Source organism: Pongo abelii, chromosome 2 (assembly GCF_028885655.2).
Source record: "Pongo abelii isolate AG06213 chromosome 2, NHGRI_mPonAbe1-v2.0_pri, whole genome shotgun sequence".
Taxonomy (NCBI): domain Eukaryota; kingdom Metazoa; phylum Chordata; class Mammalia; order Primates; family Hominidae; genus Pongo; species Pongo abelii.
The window spans coordinates 104,094,037-104,107,178 of NC_085928.1; the positions used below are offsets into that span (position 1 = coordinate 104,094,037).

At 56.6% G+C, this 13,142-nt stretch overlaps 3 protein-coding genes across 12 annotated transcripts; 2 read left to right on the forward strand and 1 right to left on the reverse strand.

Annotated features, from left to right (window-relative positions):
* Nucleotides 1-10,610, reverse strand: LOC100453039 (transmembrane reductase CYB561D2). Of its 2 annotated transcripts, none has more exons than XM_063722092.1 (4): nucleotides 10,363-10,610; nucleotides 2,537-2,688; nucleotides 2,051-2,088; nucleotides 1-856 (listed from the first exon to the last, which is right to left on the reverse strand). In XM_063722092.1, the coding sequence occupies exons 2-4, from the start codon at nucleotides 2,661-2,663 to the stop codon at nucleotides 353-355; spliced, it is 669 nt and encodes a 222-aa protein (XP_063578162.1). In that variant the 5' UTR covers nucleotides 2,664-2,688; nucleotides 10,363-10,610; the 3' UTR covers nucleotides 1-352. The 2 variants fall into 2 exon arrangements, with proteins under 2 accessions (XP_063578162.1, XP_002813761.1); XM_002813715.5 differs by lacking the exon at nucleotides 10,363-10,610 and adding an exon at nucleotides 3,112-3,253.
* NPRL2 (NPR2 like, GATOR1 complex subunit) lies at nucleotides 3,137-6,609 on the forward strand. Of its 8 annotated transcripts, none has more exons than XM_054550705.2 (11): nucleotides 3,137-3,615; nucleotides 4,073-4,164; nucleotides 4,267-4,430; nucleotides 4,601-4,709; nucleotides 5,083-5,219; nucleotides 5,311-5,408; nucleotides 5,530-5,566; nucleotides 5,683-5,776; nucleotides 5,852-5,969; nucleotides 6,195-6,337; nucleotides 6,423-6,609. In XM_054550705.2, exons 1-11 carry the CDS (start codon nucleotides 3,137-3,139, stop codon nucleotides 6,488-6,490), a joined length of 1,539 nt encoding a protein of 512 aa, XP_054406680.1. In that variant the 3' UTR covers nucleotides 6,491-6,609. The 8 variants fall into 8 exon arrangements, 7 of the variants coding, with proteins under 7 accessions (XP_054406680.1, XP_054406679.1, XP_002813758.1 ...); XM_054550704.2 differs by having other exon boundaries at nucleotides 4,073-4,162; nucleotides 4,262-4,430; XM_002813712.4 differs by having other exon boundaries at nucleotides 3,137-3,520; nucleotides 4,262-4,430.
* On the forward strand, nucleotides 8,320-12,958 carry ZMYND10 (zinc finger MYND-type containing 10). 2 transcript variants are annotated; one of them, XM_024244805.3, is made up of 12 exons: nucleotides 8,320-8,594; nucleotides 8,850-8,958; nucleotides 10,222-10,338; nucleotides 10,456-10,509; nucleotides 10,628-10,765; nucleotides 10,865-10,953; nucleotides 11,053-11,153; nucleotides 11,501-11,673; nucleotides 11,929-12,054; nucleotides 12,138-12,259; nucleotides 12,371-12,496; nucleotides 12,585-12,958. In XM_024244805.3, exons 1-12 carry the CDS (start codon nucleotides 8,362-8,364, stop codon nucleotides 12,658-12,660), a joined length of 1,464 nt encoding a protein of 487 aa, XP_024100573.3. In that variant the 5' UTR covers nucleotides 8,320-8,361; the 3' UTR covers nucleotides 12,661-12,958. The 2 variants fall into 2 exon arrangements, with proteins under 2 accessions (XP_024100573.3, XP_054406689.2); XM_054550714.2 differs by lacking the exon at nucleotides 10,628-10,765 and having other exon boundaries at nucleotides 8,362-8,594; nucleotides 10,456-10,510; nucleotides 10,863-10,953.
* The last annotated feature ends 184 nt before the right edge of the window (nucleotides 12,959-13,142 follow it).

A 13,142-nucleotide genomic window follows, 5' to 3' on the forward strand; every position in this document is an offset into this window, starting at 1 on the left:
TGCTTCTCCCATCAATCTTTTCAGTCATTTTTTACAAATTTTTTACTCTTTTCTCTCCTGAAATTTCTGGACATACAGTACAAGTATGAGCTGCCTTGCAGGAGAGGCAGTCTTGCAGCCCCAGCTTCATCCAGACACATGATGCGTATGTTCCTCTGGGATGACGGAGAAAGGGGAAGGAAATGGGAGGCACTCCAGCATGAGGAGCAGGAATTCACACACGGGCCTCCAACTGCCCAGCTGTCCCAGTGCCTGAGGTGTCCCCTGACTCAGCTGAGAGAGTTCAAGAGGTCCCTAGCCCCAGCTCCTACATGGAGGGGCAAATCCAGGCTTCCCCTAGGCTGGGAAGAGCTCATGGTTGGATCCTCTTGCGGTATAGGTAGGCATTGCTCACCTGGTTCATAATGACCAAGCTGGTGAGGACAGGGCATAGTACAGCCAGGTACCAGGCTGCACCAGTGACAGAGGCAGTGAACCAGAGTGAGCACATGCCCAGCAAGAGGCTGGCACTACCCAGCAGGTAGCCCACCAGCCCAGAAGTAGCATGGTATAGCTTGAGCTTTGCCAGGGGCCATCGGGGCAGCAGCTTGGGGTAGAGCAGCCCCACCCCACCTGAGCACTGCAGCCCTGCCCACAGCACAGCCAGCAGCCCTGCCTGCCCATGCCGCGTAACCAGGTGGGCTTTGCCAAGCTGCTCTTTGTGAAGGATGACAAGGCCGAGGCCCAGCAGTGCACACAGCAGGGCCAGCAGCTGCAGCACCCAGTGGCAGCGTGCTCGGCCCTTCCGTGAGAGGGAGTGCAGCAGCGAACTCTCAGGAGAAAACACCAGTAGTGCCTCGGTCATCAGGAAGGAGAACTGAGGAAACAGGGGATGGGAAGCTCAAGTGAGGGTGCTGCCCCAGAAGAGGGGAAGAGGGCTTTATGTAACCCTTAGCTGCCAGTGAGTCTGGGCTGATTCCCCTTTTTCTTTCTCTCCCCACTGACAAGACTATCCATTTGGTGGGGCAAGAGTGGAAAACCCCATCTGGGATGATATACGTGCCCTGAATAATCTCCACACCTCCTCCTAGGTGCTAGTCTGAAATGTCATCTGTGCTATGTTACCAAGCAAACACAGGGTTTGAGATGTGGCAGTTATAAATGATTCACAAGCTTTGTTTCCCTAACGTGGGGCTGGATACAATTTCTTGGCACGAGCTGGCCACATGGGTGCACTATTTCAGGGAAAGTTAGGTGCATCACCAGAAATTAAAGTAAAAAGGGACAGAGGTACATCCAAATGCAATGTCTCAGCTTTCTGCCTAGAGGTGGGTGAAGCCTCATTGTGCTTAGACAAATCTTACCCATTTGACCTGGGTCTTAATTACTCTGATTCAAGTCTTTTTTTTTTTTTTTTTTTTTTTTTTTTTCTGGAGATAGTCTCTCTCTGTCAGTCACCCAGGCTGGAGTGCAGTGGTGTGATCTTGGCTCACTGCAATCTCCGCCTTCCAGGTTCAAGCGATTCTCCTGCCTCAGGCTCCTGAGTAACTGGGATTACAGGCACCTGCCACCACACCCAGCTAATTTTTGCTTTTTTGGGGGGGTTTTTTGTTTTTTGGGGTTTTGTTTTTTTTTTTGAGACGGAGCCTTGCTCTGTCGCCTAGGTTAGAGTGCAGTGGCGCGATCTTGGCTCACTGCAACCTCTGTCTCCTGGGTTCATGCGATTCTCCTGCCTCAGCCTCCTGAGTAGCTGGGACTACAGGCGCGTGCCATCATGCCCGGCTAATTTTTTGTATTTTTAGTAGAGACGGGGTTTCACCATGTTAGCCAGGATGGTCTCGATCTCCTGACCTCAGGTGATGTGCCCGCCTCGGCCTCTTTAGTGCTGGGATTACAGGCATGAGCCACCGTGCCCGGCCTCAAGTCTGAAATATACACCATGGGCAGGAGTAGTTGGAGCATGCAACTCTTCCAAACAGATATTAAATGTGAACAAAGATTCAGAGGCTGCCAGGGCCACCAACCATGCCCATGCTCCCACCCCTAAGAACTGCCCAGGCCCACTACTTACAGCCAAAGACATAAGCACCGGGTGCCAGGAGAACAGGCCTGGAATGAGAAGAGGAGGCCTCATGGGGCTGAGGCAACAAGAAACCAGCCATACCAATCCTTAAGGGTTGAGGAATACCAGCAGCCCATCACCCAAGGAGGTGCTGCCAAACTGTGAGCCCCCTCTTGCTCTGCAACAAGCTGACCCCACACCTATCCTCTCTTCCTGGCCCCTTCCTGGATCAGAGGCCATGCTTTGCCACTCCTCTGGCAGTCCTCCCTCCTTCCCTTACACCTCCTGAGAGGCAGCCAAATAGAGCACCCAGACAAGGAAAGAGAAATCAGGAATTCTGTGTGCCCTGGCCACACCTACCTGCTCCACCCCACTCATCGCTCCGGCACAGAATTCCCTCAACCAGCCAGGCCTGTTCCCGGGAGTCCCACTGCCCTTCCTCCCCAGGAAAAGTGGCCCTTCCCTTCCCAGAAGTCAGCTATGAATTCTACTTACTGGAGCCAGGCCTGGCAAGCACAGCCACAAAGATGGTAAAGCCCAGGGCCACAAGGTGGGCGGCAGCGCCAGAAGCAGTACGCAGACATCGGTAGATGTGTGACTCGGTCTCCGCAGAAAGGGCCATGGTCAGCCGTGCCAGTGGTTGTAGCCTGAAAGCATAGTAGCGTGGGCCAGGGTCTCAGGTGCCCACTGTTCACTCCTCACTGGAGAAAAGGCTGCAAGGCAGGAATGCCACCCTCTTCCAATAAGTTATGATAGGAACAACAGTACCAAGACCAGCATCAGGAATGGTCACAACATGCCAGTCGAGGGCCGCCGGCCTGTCAACGTGTACCCATGTCTGAACTGGTACCAATCGCTGGCCCGCCTTCCAGGTAGGATGCGCAAAGCCATGTAAGACTACAAATCCCAGCGTGTACCACGCCGTCGCCGGCAGTAGAGCCAGCTGGGAGGGCGCGGAGCACTATGGAAATTGTAGTTCCCTGCTGCGGTCCCAGTTACAGCGTGAATCCCTTAGCGCACCGCCTCCCCAAGTGCTGCCGGCATGCTGCCCCTCCACGCTAGGGACTTGCCTGCCTCAGCCGCAGCGCAGATCTGATGCGGTGGTTTCCTCCAAAGAAAGCGGGATACTCCGGGCCCTGCCGCGCGCACCGCCGCTCCGTCACGGAGCCGCTTTACTTCCGGGTGCGACGTCTACCCACCCAGGACTTCTGGGACGAGCCGCCCCCCGCCCCAGCCACGCCTCTGAGTCGCGCTGCGCAGGCGCCATTGGGCAGAGGGATTGGCAAGCTTGCGTTCCCCAGCGACACAGGCCTCGAGGCTGTCTCTGACAAGTGTTCACAGGAGGTGGGGACGCCTCTGCGCGAGGAACGAGGAGCTACGGGCCTGGGCCCGGCTATTGCCATGGGCAGCGGCTGCCGCATCGAATGCATATTCTTCAGCGAGTTCCACCCCACGCTGGGACCCAAGATCACCTATCAGGTGCCACCCGGGCTCGCGGGACTGGGCGGGGAGAGGGACGTTCTTGAGAGCTCAACCGGCTGCCTGAAGGCAGTAGTTTCCCGTGCTGCACGCAGGCATGCTACTTCATTCGCAGACAACTGTGAGGCTAGAGGATAGTCAGACCCATTCCCCCGGCTCCCAGTGTAGCAGGGAAGACATACGTCACATTGGCAGTGTTTGTAGGATATCGGGCTGGAGGGATCCGGTTGGGGGGTTCCAAGTCCCACAGAAGGTGAAGTGGGTGACCCATGAGTATCCCTGAACTGAGTGAAGAGTAAATGATGCATAGGAAGTTTAGATAAGGGAGGAGAAAGTGTTCCAGGTAGAGGGAACAGCATATGCAGAAGCCAGGAAGGAGATGAGATCATAGTGTGTGTTTGGAAACAGAAAGAAGTAATAGGGCTGAGAGGATGGGAGAGAGGGGAACGCTGGACAAGAGGACTTGGGCTTGGGGGGCATGAGGAGGTCACCATTTATACTACACCCAGTACAGATGTCCACTGAGGGACCCATTGCCACTCCCCTCCCCAGGTCCCTGAAGACTTCATCTCCCGAGAGCTGTTTGACACAGTCCAAGTGTACATCATCACCAAGCCAGAGCTGCAGAACAAGCTTATCACTGTGTGAGACCCTAGCTCGGGGTGAGCGGTGGGTGGCAGGGGTTGTCCCAGGAGGAGGAAGGGACAGGCTTGGGGGCCTGACTGTGTTCCAATTATCCAGCACAGCTATGGAAAAGAAGCTGATCGGCTGTCCTGTGTGCATCGAACACAAGAAGTACAGCCGCAATGCCCTCCTCTTCAACCTGGGCTTCGTGTGTGATGCCCAGGCCAAGACCTGCGCCCTCGAGCCCATCGTTAAAAAGCTGGCTGGCTATCTGACCACACTAGAGGTCTGCAATGAGATGGGCTTGGGTTTACGGACAGGCAGAGTTGGGGAAGGTGTTCCCATGTCTCCAAAGTCCCCCAAACCTGGGACCCTGCCAACCAGCTCAGGACTCAGGGCAGCCAACCAGCCAGGGGTCCTGGGATGTGCCCACCATGCTTTCCATGCTCTATCTAGCTAGAGAGCAGCTTCGTGTCCATGGAGGAGAGCAAGCAGAAGTTGGTGCCCATCATGACCATCTTGCTGGAGGAGCTAAATGCCTCAGGCCGGTGCACTCTGCCCATTGGTATGGCCAGCCTCTGCAAGGACAGCAGAGGGGTAGAGAAGAGATGGGAAAGTGAGCCCAGCCAGTCAGGGAGAAGGACAAGACTCACGAACACACTGGTGGGCAGGAAATAGCCATGGGCTGGGGTGCCCATGTCCAGGGTCCAATGCATGATGGAGCTGGGACTGGGGGTAGGGGGAAAGCAGAGCTCTCCAGCTCTGCTCCTTGGGCAATTCCTTCCCCTTTGTGGGACTCAGTTTTTCACTCCATAAAAAGAAAGATTAGCCCTACCCAGAGGCACCTGCTTGCCCCAAGGGATGCTGGGAGGCCTGGATGGTAATTGAGGGCCTCTTGGAAGAAGTGGCACTGAGGATATGGATGGGGCCCCCTGCAGATGAGTCCAACACCATCCACTTGAAGGTGATTGAGCAGCGGCCAGACCCTCCGGTGGCCCAGGAGTATGATGTACCTGTCTTTACCAAAGACAAGGAGGATTTCTTCAATTCACAGTGGGACCTCACTACACAACAAGTATGCCATCCCTCCCTGGGTATCATCACCTGGGGCTGGCCACAGCCCTGGCCTCATCCTGTTTCTTCTGACCTTGTTCCACTCTGCCCAGATCCTGCCCTACATTGATGGGTTCCGCCACGTCCAGAAGATTTCAGCAGAGGCAGATGTGGAGCTCAACCTGGTGCGCATTGCTATCCAGAACCTGCTGTGAGTGGGCCTACAGTCATACCCATTACAAGGTCACCAGCCAGGGAAGACCTCAGGGGCCCTGGGTGTGAGGGTTGGGAAGGCATGGTCCTCAGAAGCTGAGCACAACTCTCTCTCTCAGGTACTATGGCGTTGTGACACTGGTGTCCATCCTCCAGGTAGGTGAGTTGGGTTTGGTTAAGTGGAGAGTGGACCATGTGGCTGGACCAGACCAGGGCTGTGTCAGCTTCCCAAGCCCCTCACTCAGGCCCCTATGCCTTCTGCTACCCTCTAGTACTCCAATGTATACTGCCCAACGCCCAAGGTCCAGGACCTGGTAGATGACAAGTCCCTGCAGGAGGCATGTCTATCCTACGTGACCAAGCAAGGTAGTGGTGGGCTCTGAGGGAAGCCATCTTGGGGAGGGCAGAGCCACATGGTGAGCTGATCCCTGGCACCCACAGGGCACAAGAGGGCCAGTCTCCGGGATGTGTTCCAGCTATACTGCAGCCTGAGCCCTGGCACTACCGTGCGAGACCTCATTGGCCGCCACCCCCAGCAGCTGCAGCACGTTGATGAACGGTCAGAGGAGAATTTGCTGGGGCATTTGGGAGTTACCTGAGGGAAGCTAGACCCTTTATGTCTCTCAGGAGCCCTGGGTCATGGGGCACTGCCAATCCAAGCAGGCTTCCTGGAGATGATGGGCTACAGAGACAAAATTGAAGGGAGACTACAGGAAGGGGTTGGCCTGCCTGAAAGAAGGCCTGGCCAGGGCGTCACCTCTCTGTCCTCTGATCCTCACCCTAGGAAGCTGATCCAGTTCGGGCTTATGAAGAACCTCATCAGGCGACTACAGAAGTATCCTGTGCGGGTGACTCGGGAAGAGCAGAGCCACCCTGCCCGGCTTTATACAGGCTGCCACAGCTATGACGAGATCTGCTGCAAGACAGGTGGAGGCAGGCGGGCAGTCAGGGTGGGTTCAGGGCAGGGTGGCCAGGTCAAAGCCACTGACCTCTCCTCCACCACCACACCCAGGCATGAGCTACCATGAGCTGGATGAGCGGCTTGAAAATGACCCCAACATCATCATCTGCTGGAAGTGAGGCTGGTAGTGGCTGGATGGACACATTGCTGTGGGTAGTCCCTCCTACCAGGAGGCTTGTCATACTGTCTAGAGGTTGACTCTTAGTTCTGTAAATAAAGACATCCATTTCAAACAGCCTTTATTGAGTGCTGCTTCTGGGCCAGCCGTGGGAGACCCAGCAGTGAATAAAATAGCCACGAGCCGTGGGCTAGATCGCCATCTGGTGGGCAGGACCGACAATCGACAAGTAAAAGTGCGGGTTAATTACAAAAAAAAAAAAAATCGTCCTGATGCAGTGACCCACCTGTAGCCCCAGCTACTCAGGAGGCTGAAGTGGGGGGATCACTTGAGGCCAGGAGTTGGAGGCTACATTTAGCTGTGATCCCATCACTGCACCCCAGCCTGGGTGACAGAGCAAGACCCCATCTCAATAATAATGATAATAATTAATAAACCTAGAAAGAAACAGATGTAGCCGAGCGCGGTGGCTCGTGCCTATAATCCCAGCACTTTGGGAGGCTGAAGCGAGTGGATCACCTGAGGTCAGATGTTCAAGAACAGCCTGGCCAACATAGTGAAATCCCATCTCCACTAAAAAAAAATACAAAAAATTAGCCAGGTGTGGTGGTGTGCACCTGTAATCCCAGCTACTCAGGAAGCTGAGGCAGGAGGATCACTTGAACCTAGGAGGCAGAGGTTGCAGTGAGCCAAGATCATGCCACTGCACTCCAGCCTAGGTGACAGGAGACTCAATCGCAAAAAAAGAAACAGATGTGATCAAGAGTGAGTTGGGTTGGAGGCAGGGACTGCTCTGGATTAAATGGCCAAGAAAGGCCACGCTGAGGTGTAAACTGAGCCCTGAAGGAAGAGTATTCCAGGAAAAGTGCAAAACCCTGAGGCAAAGACCTCTTTGGAATGTATGAGGGAGGTCCAGGGAAGCAAGGAGGAGAGGAAAGAATCCAAGTCCCAAGGTACAGGAGAGGGCAAGTAGTAGATCTTGCAGAGCTGCTAGTAAGCGGCATCCCACCTAACATTTTGAGTGCCAGAGGTAGCCACAGAGCCCCTCTCATGCAAGGGAGTAATGTCTATACACTTTTTTTTTGAGACAGTCTCCCTTTGTTGTCCAGGCTGGAGTGCGGTGGTGCAATCTTGCCTCACTGCAAACTCCACCTCCTGTGCTCAAGCGATTCTCCTGCCTCAGTCTCCCAAGTAGCTGGGACTACAGGTGTGTGCTACCACACCTGTCTAATTTTTGTACTTTTAGTAGAGACAGGGTTTCACCATGTTGCCCAGGCTGGTCTCAAACTCCTGACCTCAAGTGATCCGCCTGCCTCGGCCTCCCAAAGTGCTGAGATTACAGGCGTCAGCCACCGCGCCCGGCCTGATATACACTTTTAAGGCTCCGGGCTGTCCATGAGGATCAAGCGTGGAAGTAGGTCTACAGAAAAGGCTGCCGCAGTTAACCCATGACAGGTGATGACAGTCTGGACATAGGGAGGATGGAGAGAAGTCGTGCGCCCTGGCAGTATTTCAGGAGCCAACTAGTGGAGCCGGGTCGCGAGAAATAGAGGAACCAAGAAGCCATAAGGAGGAGGAAGAGCAGCGGGTGGGTCAAGATGCCACAGCCGCAGGAGGGGCTGTTGGGGTCGGGGTTACCCCCATCCCTGTGCATGCGGACTTGGCGTCCGAGGACAGAGTCCAGACCATAAGGATCTGGAGCTCAGGAGAGACTCGTGGGCCACAGCCCGAGAAAGCACTAGGAATCCAAATACTATGGCGATTGGCAGCCGCGTAGGCGAGGCGGGCTGAAGACCCGCCCGGATTTAGGCGCGAACCACCTCCAGGGGCGGGGCCCAGGCCGCACTGCGCAGGCGCGGCTAACCCGTTTCCATGGCTGCGAGAACTCACGCTCCCCAACCGTCCCACAACTGTCCTGTCCCAGACTTTGGCACCGTCGGGGTCCGTCGTCCCCGAGTGTGTCAGCATCCCCACCCCGGCTGCTGCCCAGGATCCGCCGGCCCCTGCCTCGATATGGGAGACCTGGAACTGCTGCTGCCCGGGGAAGCTGAAGTGCTGGTGCGGGGTCTGCGCAGCTTCCCGCTACGCGAGATGGGCTCGGAAGGGTGAGGCACCCGGGTCAGGCGGAGTCCCGGAGTCATTGTCCTTGAGTGGGGGAGCTGGGGCCTGACTGGGGGGAGGGGCTGCCCAGTGTGGAGGGGCTCCCAAATGGGGGAGCAGAGCGTTCTGAGACAGGAGTATTACTGCTCCTGAGCCCTCTGTGTCCCCTCAGGCTCAGGTTAGGCTTCAGTAGGATCCAGCCCCCATCCCCACTCCTAATGCACACACGTGGACCCACATGCACTTACCCTCTGAGGCAGGTGGAACCAGCAGCATGAGAACCTGGAGAAGCTGAACATGCAAGCCATCCTCGATGCCACAGTCAGCCAGGGCGAGCCCATTCAGGAGCTGCTGGTCACCCATGGGAAGGTACCCCAAGGTCACAGGGAGGGTTCCTGCCTTCCCCCATACCTCACCTACTCTACCCCTCAGGAATCCCCTGTGTGCTCTTCCCCTCTGGCCTGGTACACCTGTCCTCCCTGAAGGGGAAAGAGGAATGTGTTACATGTTTCATTTTGTATCCCTATTGGACAGGACTCTGGCACACCAGGCTGGGTGCAGGGCATGAGTTGATTAGGGAGAAAGCTGTAGGTCCTAGAATGGCTTAGGCTTCGAGGGGAAGACCCAAATGCTAAAGGCATCTGTGAATTGACTGTAAGGCTGGTGGTGGGGAAGGGGTGGGGAGGGGGTGGGGAGGGTGGGAGGGAGGGGTGATAACTGGAAGTGTAACTTTGGCATGGAAGGAGGCAGCCTTCCCAACATGAGAGGGGGAAGTTAGAAACTAGGGAGATGCCTGGCTGGAACATGGACCAGGGAGTGTCATCAGCAGATGACCTGAGATATCAATTGACCAAAAAAAAAAAAAGCCGGGCATGGTAGCTCATGCCTGTTATCCCAGCATTTTGGGAGGCCAAGATGGGGGATCATCTGAGGTCAGGAGTTCAAGGCCAGCCTGGCCAACATGGTGAAACCCCACCTCTACTAAAAATATAAAAATTTGCTGAACATGGTGGTGCACATCTGTAATCCCAGCTACGTGGGAGGCTGAGGCAGGAGAATCGCTTGAACCTGGGAGGCAGAGGTTACAGAGAGCCGAGATCATGCCACTGCACTCCAGCCTGGGTGACAAGAGTGAAACTCCCGTCTCAAAAAAAAAAAAAAAAAAAAAAAAAGGCTCCTTTGCAAGAGAAAGATGGAACTCATACTAGGGGATAAGACAGGAACAGGGCACTGTGAAGGATCCTGAGTAGGAGTGAGGCCAAGGCACACAAGAGCTTTGGAGGACCACAGGACAGGGACTAGAGGCAGGGCATGAAGAGAAGGGCTGGCTTGAAAGGGATGCCTGAATGGGCGGGCAGAGGATAAGGGTGCAGGTGCAGGCAGCGCAAGGCAGTCTGGGAACTGGGCAGGAGCCAGTCACATAAGCATGAGGGACATCCACAGAGGTGTTGGGAGCAGCTGGAAATGAAGGTCCAATGTGCAAGAGAGAAGTCAGGAAGGATACTCATGGGGTCTGGGATAGTTTAGGGGCCCAGCAGTGTTTGGGGATATCTGGGCTGAGCTGAGCCAGGGATGGGAGGGTTGCCAGGCAAAGGCCCATCTCATCCCTGTCCTTTACCCTACCCTTCAAAGGTCCCAACGCTGGTGGAGGAGCTGATCACAGTGGAGATGTGGAAGCAGAAGGTGTTCCCTGTGCTCTGCAGGGTGGAGGACTTCAAGCCCCAGAACACCTTCCCCATCTACATGGTGGTGAGCTGGGCCCCTGGTTCATACCTCTTCCCACTCCTTCAGAGGGCTCTGGACCAGGGAGGAGAGCTGGTAGCCCCTGTCCCTTCCTCAGGCCCTGTCCTTCTCTTTGTCTGACAGGTGCACCATGAGGCCTCCATCATCAACCTCTTGGAGACGGTGTTCTTCCACAAGGTGAGGGACTATCTCTGCCCATGGGCCACAGTTCCGGGTCAGGGCCTGGCAGGAAGGGAGGTTGTGTCTGTGTGGGGAGGGCATCAGACACAGAAAGTTTCCCTCCCCCTTTTCCCAGGAGGTGTGTGAGTCAGCAGAAGACACTGTCTTGGACTTGGTAGACTATTGCCACCGCAAACTGACCCTGCTGGTGGCCCGGAGTGGCTGTGGTAGCCCCCCTGAGGGGGAGGGGTCCCAGGACAGCAACCCCATGCAGGTGGGTTGAGGTTACCTAGGGTTGTGAAAGCCTAGGTCTGGGTTCCCCAAGGCCTGTGCAGGCGAGGGTTGGCCCAGTGTGAACGCTGTGATCTCCCAGGAGCTGCAGAAGCAGGCAGAGCTGATGGAATTTGAGATTGCACTGAAGGCCCTCTCAGTACTACGCTATATCACAGACTGTGTGGACAGGTGGGCAGTCTGACTGGGCCTGGGCCTACTGTGGAGGGCTGGAAGACCGGGCCTGTAGCCTGCCTCTACTCACCTCCTTCACAACGTCCCTGCCCCTAGCCTCTCTCTCAGCACCTTGAGCCGTATGCTTAGCACGCACAACCTGCCCTGCCTCCTGGTGGAACTGCTGGAGCATAGTCCCTGGAGCCGGTGGGAAGGAGGTAGGGTCCTGCTCCACCAGCCTAAGCCCCAGGCTACTGCTTCAGGATATCTTTTTGATAGAGGGGGCAGCTTGCACACACGAAGATAAACCCTGTCCCCAAGCCCACTGAGGATACCAGGATGCCTCAGCCAAGGTTGGCCTAGACCTGAGCTCTGCAGTAGGCCAGGCCCATGTGTCCACTACTGAGGCTCACCCTGCTCTGGGGTCAGCAGCACTATAGCCTGGGCAAATCCTGTGGCCCAGGTTCTCCCATTCCCAGGCAGTGGTCAGTCTCCCAGCCCCCACAGCTGGCTCACTTGAAGAGAATTCAACGTCTGCACCCAGTGTGCTGGTTCCTCTCCCCAGGCAAGCTGCAGCAGTTCGAGGGCAGCCGTTGGCTTACTGTGGCCCCCTCAGAGCAGCAAAAGCTGAGGAAGTTGGACGGGCAAGTGTGGATCGCCCTGTACAACCTGCTGCTAAGCCCTGAGGCTCAGGCGCGCTACTGCCTCACAAGTTTTGCCAAGGGACAGCTACTCAAGGTCGGACTCCCTCTGCACCAGCCCCCACAGCCCCAGTACCGCCCTCCCCATCCTACCCCAACTGCGTCCCTGCTGTTTATCTTTGCCCACCCACCTCAACCCCAGTGCTCTTTTCAGTCCTTGGGCCTCAGGTGACACACCAGCTAGTGGGACATGGGCCCCCACAGGCATGCTCAGCCCAACCCAGCCCTTCCTTCTCCTTGGCCCCCTGGCCAGCACCTGCATCACACTGGCCTCCACTGGACACCCTTGCAGCTTCGGGCCTTCCTCACAGACACACTACTGGACCAGCTGCCCAACCTGGCCCACTTGCAGAGTTTCCTGGCCCAACTGACCCTGACTGAAACCCAGCCCCCCAAGAAGGACCTGGTGTTGGAACAGGTAGGCACTGGAAAGTTAGCTGCTCAGGACCACTGTCCCACTTTACCAGCACCTTCCTGCCACTCTCCACTTCTCTCCCCTAGATCCCAGAAATCTGGGAGCGGCTGGAGCGAGAAAACAGAGGCAAGTGGCAGGCAATTGCCAAGCACCAGCTCCAGCACGTGTTCAGCCCCTCAGAGCAGGACCTGCGGCTGCAGGCGCGAAGGTAAGGCCTGTGGAAATGGCAGGGGGAGTGGAGGGGATGCAGGAGGCATGGATGTGGGCAGGGGTGCCCCCACCTTCCAGGGCCAGTCAGACCTTCCTGACTTTCCCCCAGGTGGGCTGAGACCTACAGGCTGGACGTGCTAGAGGCAGTGGCTCCAGAGCGGCCCCGCTGTGCTTACTGCAGTGCAGAGGCTTCTAAGCGCTGCTCCCGATGCCAGAATGAGTGGTATTGCTGCAGGTGAGGGTATCCTAGGACCTTGGACCCCTAAGCCCTACTCCCACATCCCCCACATGCACTGCCATCCTCAATACCCACCTGCCTGCAGGGAGTGCCAAGTCAAGCACTGGGAAAAGCATGGAAAGACTTGTGTCCTGGCAGCCCAGGGTGACAGAGCCAAATAAGGGCTGCAGTTGCTGAGGGCCAACCACCCATACCAAGGGAATCCACCCAGAATGCACCCCTGAACCTCAAGATCACGGTCCAGCCTGTGCCGGAGCCCCAGTCTCCGCAGTGGAGAGCAGAGCGGGCGGTAAAGCTGCTGACCCATCCCCCTCCTCCTCACCCCAAGGGAAGGCTCGAGACTTCCTGCCCCACCCAGTGGGTAGGCCAAGTGCGTTGCTTCAGCAAACCGGGCCAGGAGGGCGAGGTCCGGATGTGGGGACCCTCTTCCTCTAGCACAGTAAAGCTGGCCTCCAGAAACACGGGTATCTCCGCGTGGTGCTTTGCGGTCGCCGTCGTTGTGGCCTTCCGGTTGGGGTGTGAGGAGGGGACGAAGGAGGGAAGGAAGGGCAAGGCGGGGGCTCTGCGAGAGCGCGCCCAGCCCCGCCTTCCAGCCCCACAGTCCCTGCACCCAGGTTTCCATTGCGCGGCTCTCCTCAGCTCC

What these genes read in the sequence shown, in the direction of transcription:
- LOC100453039 (XM_063722092.1), bottom strand. Translation starts at nt 2,663, where the DNA reads ATGGCCCTTTCTGCGGAGACCGAGTCACACATCTACCGATGTCTGCGT. An exon ending in GCTTGCCAGGCCTGGCTCCA is followed by an intron (nt 2,089 to 2,536) that starts GTAAGTAGAATT and finishes TTCTCATTCCAG; the next exon opens with GCCTGTTCTCCTGGCACCCG. An exon ending in CGGTGCTTATGTCTTTGGCT is followed by an intron (nt 857 to 2,050) that starts GTAAGTAGTGGG and finishes CTGTTTCCTCAG; the next exon opens with TTCTCCTTCCTGATGACCGA.
- NPRL2 (XM_054550704.2), top strand. Translation starts at nt 3,137, where the DNA reads ATGCGGTGGTTTCCTCCAAAGAAAGCGGGATACTCCGGGCCCTGCCGC. An exon ending in ATCCTACGTGACCAAGCAAG is followed by an intron (nt 5,777 to 5,851) that starts GTAGTGGTGGGC and finishes TGGCACCCACAG; the next exon opens with GGCACAAGAGGGCCAGTCTC. An exon ending in CTGCAGCACGTTGATGAACG is followed by an intron (nt 5,970 to 6,194) that starts GTCAGAGGAGAA and finishes TCCTCACCCTAG; the next exon opens with GAAGCTGATCCAGTTCGGGC.
- ZMYND10 (XM_024244805.3), top strand. Translation starts at nt 8,362, where the DNA reads ATGGCTGCGAGAACTCACGCTCCCCAACCGTCCCACAACTGTCCTGTC. An exon ending in ATCACAGACTGTGTGGACAG is followed by an intron (nt 10,954 to 11,052) that starts GTGGGCAGTCTG and finishes CCCTGCCCCTAG; the next exon opens with CCTCTCTCTCAGCACCTTGA. An exon ending in AGGACCTGGTGTTGGAACAG is followed by an intron (nt 12,055 to 12,137) that starts GTAGGCACTGGA and finishes TCTCTCCCCTAG; the next exon opens with ATCCCAGAAATCTGGGAGCG.